At 38.6% G+C, this 9572-nt stretch overlaps 1 protein-coding gene across 1 annotated transcript; it reads right to left on the reverse strand.

Moving 5' to 3' along the window:
• Positions 1-621: 621 nt before the first annotated feature.
• On the reverse strand, positions 622-7980 carry LOC145437418 (uncharacterized). Its single transcript, XM_080314677.1, has 5 exons — positions 7857-7980; positions 7503-7673; positions 7027-7222; positions 4410-4464; positions 622-879 (listed from the first exon to the last, which is right to left on the reverse strand). The coding sequence occupies exons 1-5, from the start codon at positions 7923-7925 to the stop codon at positions 852-854; spliced, it is 519 nt and encodes a 172-aa protein (XP_080170803.1). The 5' UTR covers positions 7926-7980; the 3' UTR covers positions 622-851.
• Positions 7981-9572: the final 1592 nt, after the last annotated feature.

Here is a 9572-nt window from a genome sequence, read left to right on the forward strand (position 1 = left end):
CAACCCTAATATCTTCGTCCCCCCAACCCGAATATCCGTCTCTCCAAAGGCAAAAAACAATTTATTTTGACGTTTGTAAATTCTTTGGTGTCATAAGAAACATTTGTTGGTGTCATGGTCTGGGCGTATATCGAAGAAGCGCTGACTTATTACCCATTGTGTTTACTACAATCCTTACAATATTGGTTTCGCAGGATCTGGGCAATTTTTGAAAAGGAGAAAAAAATTAAGAGCCACTGGTCTACACCGTTGTATGGTAAAATAGCCGAATGACAGCACAACATCAATGAATTATTCCTATACCTCGTCGGGAATGCGTCAATGAGAGAATCATTATAATTCTGTAAAGAGTGCATAAAGGAATCATCTACCCAGTCGATCATCAGAGATGCGTATCGGTTAACTTCCGTATGTCATGTCGTTGGCATTCAACAGAAAGACATGTCAGTAAACGAGCTCACTACGTGTGAGAAACCAATTATATAGGGTATCGGACCATGCTCACACACTATGACGGCTTCAACTCTGCTGTAGTGAAACATCTTCTTCTTTCGTATGCATTAACTCAGTGTTTACGCTGTAAAATATCTATCCGCAGAAAATGCGAAGAGCCATACAACATTTTCGTGTAAGATCATTGATTTCGTCGAGTTTAGAAACTTCGCAACTCTATTTGGTTTATTTGTAAAACGGAAAATACAGATGATATCATGAAATTGATCACGTGTCAATTGCATCAATTGAGCGCAAAGTTTTCTGCTCGAATTCTGAAATGAAACGCAGTCATTCTGCTCACATCATCCCAATTTTGTTGATATTAAACTGTTTACTCCTGTAAAAAATCTGCGCTGTTACATCTCCCACAGTTTGTGCTCCTCCCTGAAAACCAAATAATTCTGAAGGAATATTCCTTTTGTTGAATCAAATCAGCAAACTTTTAGACACGGACGATAGATAATAGCCTTTCACGTGTTACTCTACACCAGCGGTTCCAACGTGGCCGATATCGCCACCCACTGGGCGATTTTGAAAAACAAGGGGGTGAGTGGGGGCGACAGGGGGCGAAAAAGTTGAAACGTCCAGAGATCGATATTTAATTAACACGGTCAAATAATGCACGTGAAGACGGCTTATTCTGCATATGACACGGAAGTTGACTGAAAAAATGTTCAACTCAAGTCGCCTAGGCCAAGGTAGATGTCTTATCTCAAAGACTACTCCAAGTCGTTTCGATAAATTCCTATCTTTTCATTATATCGTAGTTACGTGGTGTTTGATATGATGAAAATAACGATAAACTGATACTCAACGGAAAGTGGATGTGTTAACAAGTTTTTCGAGACCTTTCTTTTCAGTCAATTCGCAAGTGATCAGAGTTTGGTGAATAAATTTCCCGTTTATAAATGCCCATTTTTTTCGGATCCGTAAATATGGTGGGCGAAAATTTGGCTCGAGGTTGATAAGGAGGCGATGAGTCAAAAAAGGTAAGAAAACACTGCTCTACACCGGACCAAACAGAAATAAACTTGTTGTAGCGGTTCCTAGCTCATTGTCGTATGAATGGAACAGATTTACTCTACAGGTGGGATAACGATATCCAGGTCGCGTTGTTTTTGACGTATGCCAAAAATACTAAATATTGCTTATTTTGGCATTTTTCAGATTTTATTTTTGGCAGTTTTCGCATTGTCTGGAATTCACATTTGTAAAGTCGAATTAAAGATGTAATACACTCTATAGTTTAACTTTTCATATCAAATTAAAGCCACAAAACGTGCAGTACCACTGTGTGTCATCAAACAGCGAGCGTAAAAACCGAATGGACCACGGTGTTGGAGAGTCAATTCACCAAATACAAAACCGATGGACTGCTTCTGCAATATCTAATCGGTATAGTCGATTCGATATGCGTGCGTAATTACCTGTATTCACACAGATCACAATAACACTTATGCGGATAACAATTCCAAATCGTTGCTGACACGTTTGAATCACAGCCCTTCACTTGCATACCAGTGGTTACAAATCACGAGTGGCTTCAATATTTACTAAAATATGAAAAAATATCCAACGGGAAAACAGAAAAAAACAGGAAAGGACTGAATGTTTGCAAGCCTGTGTATGGTAGGAATTGATAGGGGTTACTTCTAGACGACTGATGCATTTTACACTGTGTAAGTGTGTATGTTCGATTGTTCATTAATGAAACTATACCCCTATTGTCTATTGACATAGTCTGTCATTGATTGCACCATATGCTGACATTTTCATTAACAAGTTGAAAGTAAATGGAATTATATATACGCATTGGCCTAAATGCAGCATGGGTCGCGCGTGTCGGCTACATGAGGTACAAAATGCACGAGCGGTAACAATAGGAAAATGCCTAGTCATTGAGCTACATCCCCAATTGCTGGATATCATTTACTACCTGGGTTGATCAATCCACAGTATATTGAAAATCCAGGTTTCAGTGCTCTACTTTTTCGCCTCGACCCGAAGATTTTCATTCGCACAACATCAGACGAGGCCAATATTAACCCGTTGCCCGCGAGAAGGTTTTGAGTGACCCGCGAGGTAATTCACGAAATTAGGTATAATTTCCCAAATTAATTAGCCGCGAAATTTATGGTGAATTCGCAAGGTCAACCAACAATTTGATTAACATGACCGCGAAATTTGGGATGGCGATGACTAAAATATCAGTTCAGACATATTGGCGTAGCCAGGCGCCATCCACATTTATTTAGGTCTTCGTATATTACCATTAGGTAGAATATTTTTTGACTTCCTTTTATTTTTAGCACTTTGCGCGATTTATTGTCACTAGATTTCTTGCTTTTAGTATCGGTGCCCCTCCTGAAAATTAAAAAGACGCCTAATTTACATAATTGAGTCCGACCATATCCGCAATTATGAGAGAACGTGTCGTCCAACATGCGACTTCGTCTCCGCACTCGCAGAATGATCGTCGACGATTAAACCTTTGCACAAAATGATACACACATCTTCGCCGAAATCATCGACATTTAAGCGTCCAAGCGCCAAATAGTTCTGTCCTTGCCAAATGAGCCGATCGGTGTAGAGAGGCGACCCGCAATATATGCAAGTGGCATTGCTATTAGACGAATTCATTCATCACCTTTATGGAATTTTCACGCTTAGCGCGGTAAATACATAAATGCACAATTGCACATTGACTTTTCATGACAATATTGTTACTGATTTTAATGCGTAGGCCTACTACTATAAGTATTGTTTTCACCGCTACCTAATGCGGTTCTCTCCAATCGGACGAATAAAAAAAGGTCATCAACATTCAAGGGGCCCGCGCAATGGTTTTGAAATTTCATGTGGCCCTTTGGCCGAAAAGGTTAGCCGCCTCTGCACTACATATATCTCTATGACGGTAGACCGGTTCACGCACCTCAATTTAGAAATTTAGCTTTACACAATTGTTTTGTCGCTTCATGCATACTCATTTCAATAGTTGGTGACATTTCCATCTTAAACTTTCATAAAAATCTATTTTTCAAAAAGCCTTGTTTTGGCAGTTTTAGCATTTGATTCTCGAAATGCAAAAAATAACACTGCCTGACGATATCCAATATGAAATAGATATAGATGTCATTCTATGTCCTGTCACGTTTTAGCAGTTTCGTATATGGTCTGCCAAACGAGTAGGATGATGTATCACAGGGGTTCTTAGAGTATATGGGTCGTGAAGGGTCTAAATTTAGGTCTCGACAGCGCGGAGTAGTCGTTTAATATGTATGTGATATTTGCTGGATTTATTGCAGTAAGACCTTTCTTTGCGCGTCGCGCTATCTCTTGCTGGTGGCTTATGTGAGTCTCAGCGCACAGTGTTGAGAACTGCAGTCAACAAGGCTTATAGTATTATAAACGATACGCGCAGAAAAATAGTTGCGCATGAACATGACTCCATTAAGATATATAATTACGTTACCAAATTTTACAAACTACCACCTACTTCAGCTCCCCGAATATCTGATCACGTGGGCTGAGAGTGGACTGAAAATTAATAGTGCTTTAAGCAAGAACATATATTATTAACAAAATTATTACATGACTTCTAAAAAATTTCGCGCTTCGAGCATCTAAAGAACTAATGCTCACTAATATTCAATAACAATCATACTTGCAATTTCGGTTCGTAGTAAGTCAATAGAAACAAACAAATATGTTTTATGTTCCTAGTTCTGCCTATCCTTTTCGGAATCATTCGCTAAACGCATGATACCAGACTTCATTCGCAACGGAAAAAGTGTGTGTATTTCTATACTGTTATTTCTAACTTGTCGCGTATGAGAATTGATCGTCAATGACAACAAACGACTAAATCGCAACTGTAACTTGTAAAACGGTAAGATTTCGCGATATCTACTCACCTGTCATAAAAATCGATGTCGAATCTCTCCCGGATATTGGTAATTTGTCGGCAAACTAAAATGAGAAATAATTTTTGAAGTATTCATATACTATAGCGAAAGCTGTATGCATCCTAATAATTATGCTCTGGGGCTGAACATATTGCGTAACATCTGAACTTATTGTGTCCTACAATGATGAGGACACAAGCAAATCTCATGACTCACTGCGATTAGGTTACGTCATTCATTCCATTTGACCAAAGGCAATTTACGGCACTATTAAAACTGGCTTGTCAAGCGCGAATTTTTTAAAAATTGGTACCAATCAAAAGATACCGTGGTACCGGTTAAGAAGATATAAATTTACTTCTGCTCGTGGCCCTGGAACCCCCCGCAATCAGCCTCGAATTTTGCATTGTAACGGAGTTTGGTATCAGATAGAGTTGTCGGGAGGTAGTGCTTTCGAAAATTTAGGGAATGTTATAATGATGATGCATCTTCGGTGAGACCATTGTTATTAGTCATTTTGATGCTGTTATTTCTAGACCTCCTGGCAGGATTGCAGATATAGTGGAAGATATTGGAATCGCCGAGACGTACCAGGAAAAGATTTATTTCGCGAGGAGCCAAGATTCCAAATGGGTATTTCTACATGGGTCGCATCATTTTCCTCAGCTGTTCGCATCTAGTGTGGAGCACAGATTGTAAAGGGCGCTACTATATTAAAATCGAAAAATTAAAATTAAAAAAAATAAAATCTCTACAAAATTAGGGAGGCTTTTCGTAAATTTAATTTGCATGCCATGTCATAATAAAACCAATATAATTGACACTCGACCGCGCGTAGCGCGAAGAAAAATTTTGGATTAGCATAAATCTTCCCTATAATAATACATTTTTCTACATTGGTTTATGAAAGAATTTTCAGCACCCTTGAAGCCTTCAAAATTCCGGACATTTAAAAATATTACAACATTTCCTCCCAGACGCAGTTTAAACAGTGAAATTCCAGACATGTCCGGGAAAACCAGGACGTATTGCAACCCTACAGTAGGTATAAAATTTCGACAGCATAAGCATTCCATCGCATCATGGGATGTAAATGATAGCTTCGTCATGGAAAAGTGATTATAATCTTTTGTAAATTCGAACACTCGTTTCCGAAAACGTCATGGCTTTGAGTCCTTACCCATATTATATTGCTCGTAGTTTAGCCGAAGAGCATTACGAAGAAGTTGTATCGGATAAGGTGATAACACTTTGCTCTATTAATGCGACAGATTTCACATACTCGGAAAGGGTCGTTCACACTTTCATTTGTGTGCCTTGAAGTCGACTTTTATCCAAATACACCAGCCAAGGCTGTGTCAACAAAAAGAGTTCGTGTATCATCTAAAAATAGAACATTGAACGCTCTCGTACTCGACATTTCATGCTGGTGTGCCACGATTGTTGACATACGATGTTCTTTTGAATTCTCTACTAGTTGCTGACGATTACCCCTGACGAGTGTCAGCTGATAATATTAGGGTTCATTTCAATATGAATATACTATTCAAATCTTATAATGAATTCAAACCAAAAATCGACAGATTCTCATGATCAAGCCATGTTTCCTGCGTGTCTCGCTTATTGTTATAGTACCTAACAAAGTGAGCATGGATATGTAAGACCTATCGCAGTATTTTTTGCAATAAATTCAACGGATATTACCAGAGGTGGTCAGTAACGAAGTACTTCTACGTTTTGAAGTACTTGAAGTAGATTTTTTCTACCAACACTACTTTTTAAGTAGTTATGATTTTAGACTACTTTTACTTCTACTTGACAGTTTTCAGTTTTGCAGGCACAAATAAGCGTAGAATACCTACTTACTTACTTACTTATGAACCACCACTTCTACTTCTACTTGAGTAGAAATTCCGGCGTTACTTCTACTTCTACTTAAGTAGCGACGGTGACTACTTTGACCACCTCTGGATATTACACACATATTAATAGGTAGCTCCGGAACCGTGTCGACCCAAAATTATACCCTTTGCGGTCCATACTTTAACAACCCTTGAAGGGGTAAAATTGGCGTTACAGTAACTGGCGAATAAGAGTCTGTGATGATGGCATTTACTGCTATCCTCGTGCCTCGCCCTAATCGAACTGTTATAACGAAAATATGATGATTGTTCAGCGAAAAGAAGCAGAAAGTCAATTTGACGTCATTTTTCTAGCCTCTCGCCGGCTCAGACGGGCTATAACAATGTCTGCCACAACATCGGCTTTCAAACCAGGTTTTTAGTTACGTAATAATTATAGTGCGAATATATCAATTCACTACGGCTTGTGAGAGACAAAATTATTGTCAAAGCTTAGATTAGTGGTACGTCGTAACTCAAACAAGTTTTTACAATTGCGTCGCAACTACAAAAGATTGGGAGAATTTGAACTTGTTATCAGGTTCATTTGAATAATTCAATGTCAGAAAAATACCAAATATTTACGATTTTCATCCGCACTCATCCGGATTTTCATTAGCACCATTCGGAACTGTACCATCGCCTGTACCACTCCACAGGTTGGTAAACCATGAATATACCTATTACAACTTATATAAAAGACCTGCAGCCAAACAATGACTTACATTCTAAAAATTCTAACTCAGTATCGAGATCATTTGCAATCTTCTGAGCTTTCTTCAATTCGTCTCCTTTCAACTTATCAACTGCTTTCATGTATATCAATGTTACTTTCTTGAAATTAGAGTTGTTGACCAGAGACCGAATCTCCTCGAATGAAGCACGAAATCCGTTCTCGAATATGCATCTCATATATTCGATCTGCAGTGGAAAATCATCATTAATATTATTGTGTATGATAATGATGCTCTCCGCAATTGTTGACCTTTTTACGACGGACTATGATTTCGTACTCAGATAGACTTGGTATTATAAATCATGAATTCCACAGCTGCGGGGGATAGCTATTGCCGGGCAATAACTTAATTTGTGTCGAGGACACTGGTATTGTTTTCAGAGTTCAATGAGAAATACGAGATAGAATGAATGGTGGGAGACGTACTTTGAAAATATGCGAATAATACCAGATGATAAATACTACCTTAATTTGCTGACAAGCTTCCTTTATCTTTCTGAAGGAATGCTCTCCCCACACAATGAACATCGCATGGATATTGACATGAAAACCGGATATTTTCGTTCGGTGTTCCAAAATGCGTTGGTCAGCGTCACAATATGTCTGGCCATTCACAGCAATATCCATGAGATCAACCTTGATGGAAATAAGGGATGCTAATCGGTTTCGTAACACGATATGATAATTTCACCCAATGAACTACTTCTGGACATCAACACTGCCAACAAATCTATTATCGGGATCGTTGCTCAATAAAACGATAGGATATTAAACCTGCATATAAATATAACATTTAAAAAATAAAATAAATAATTTTACTTGATACTTTTCCAAAGAAGTTTCAATCAACGACCAATTGATATATTTTTCTTCGGTGCAATCAATCATATATCTTGCTTATCTGAACGCAAGTTCGGTTTTATGAGGCATGGTGACGCACAAACTTCAATAGCTATTCCTCTATTCCAGTGGTTCGCACTCTTTAGTATATGCGTACCACTAGTGGAACCTGATACGCGGGAGCATCTCAAGTGGTACGCGAGTAACTTCATCGAACCTATGAGTTTAATAATTACAGAAAATGACATGGAGCGAGATTTCTGAGAATGTTCGATGTAGCAATGACCTAATAGCACAGGGGTCACCAACGCGGTGCCCGCGGGCCCATGTAGGTACTAGGTATAGCCCGCGAGGACCAGATGAGTAGCCCGCGAGCCTGATCTAAGAACAGATCGAATACCAGTATTTACCAGTATTCGTCGGATTATTACCAGCGAGCTTTTTAAAAATATAGAATTGTAGATTGATTGATTTATCTATTCTTGTTTAAATCACACTAACATGTAATTTACAAATGACAATACATATCGTCGCAGTTGCATCAAAGTAGCTTATGTTCAGTTTTGAAATTTTAAAGGTCCTGCCACACTTGCCCTGCCTCATGCTTCACTTGCCTCCCCTAACCGCACGTCACTGACCTATCACACACTGCAGTGATTAGGTACTTCTGTTTTCAAGTTGGGCTCCATCTTCGCATGTGAGCAGAAAAATATGGCGCACACTACGAATCCCCTATAATAGTGTTTCTTCACTAATATTCAATTGTGACGTAACAGTTTATTGACATGTATGGCTCTTTGGGAGTTACAATTGAAAATATTGGGCCAATGTGGCTCTTCGTTAGAAAAAGGTTCCCGTCCGGACGCAGAGTTGCAGTGTCAAGTTACATAACATAGTTCAGCGTACTAGTTGATAGAATGCAATGCCAGGCTTCCCACTGACTGATATAGAAACAGATAACATATTGTCCACGTCCAGTCTAAAGTTTGACATGATTTATTTCAAAATTTGAGTTAACTGTTGTTGTATTACACTGGTCAACCCACTTTTGTACGCTTTGATCAGACATTTGACTCCGACTAACTTTTGGGCGCTGAATTCAAAGATGACTTCTGTTTTGCTCCATCACGTCAAGGTTTTGGGTTAGGCACCCACAACATTGTCTCATAACCCACATAATAGCACGACTTTTAATATTTTGTGTTTATTGTATAAAACGTTTCAAAAATCACAAGCAGTCGAAAGTAAATCAATAGACTTAAAATAAACATTTGCGCTGCTTTATTTGACTGATTTAAACTGATATTGCTTCTACAGGACAAATAAAGTGCTAGTTTCCGGGTCTAAATTTACGCTAATAACCAATAATTCAGTAGGTTGTCTAGTTTGATCCTCGAGCAATAGTCAGCTAACATATGTAAGCTCCTATGTGATCTGGTGCCTTACTGCCATCATCTTAAGATGTTGGGGGACATTTTCTCCTTGCCCATTTCTGACTATTTCGAGGTTTTAAGGGAAAATATTTAGATATTTTGGCTTTTTCTTAATGTCTGCTGTCCGACATCAACATATGGCCATGGCACATGTGTATCAGGGTTACATGTGCATCCTTGTTGTCTGACCACTAAGAAAACACAATATTTCAAAGCTTACACATATAATCCAATCGTGCTCTTGATATTGCATCAATTCAAT

This window comes from Botryllus schlosseri, chromosome 1 (assembly GCF_051294905.1).
Source record: "Botryllus schlosseri isolate E-star chromosome 1, Bs_hap1, whole genome shotgun sequence".
NCBI classification, from domain to species: domain Eukaryota; kingdom Metazoa; phylum Chordata; class Ascidiacea; order Stolidobranchia; family Styelidae; genus Botryllus; species Botryllus schlosseri.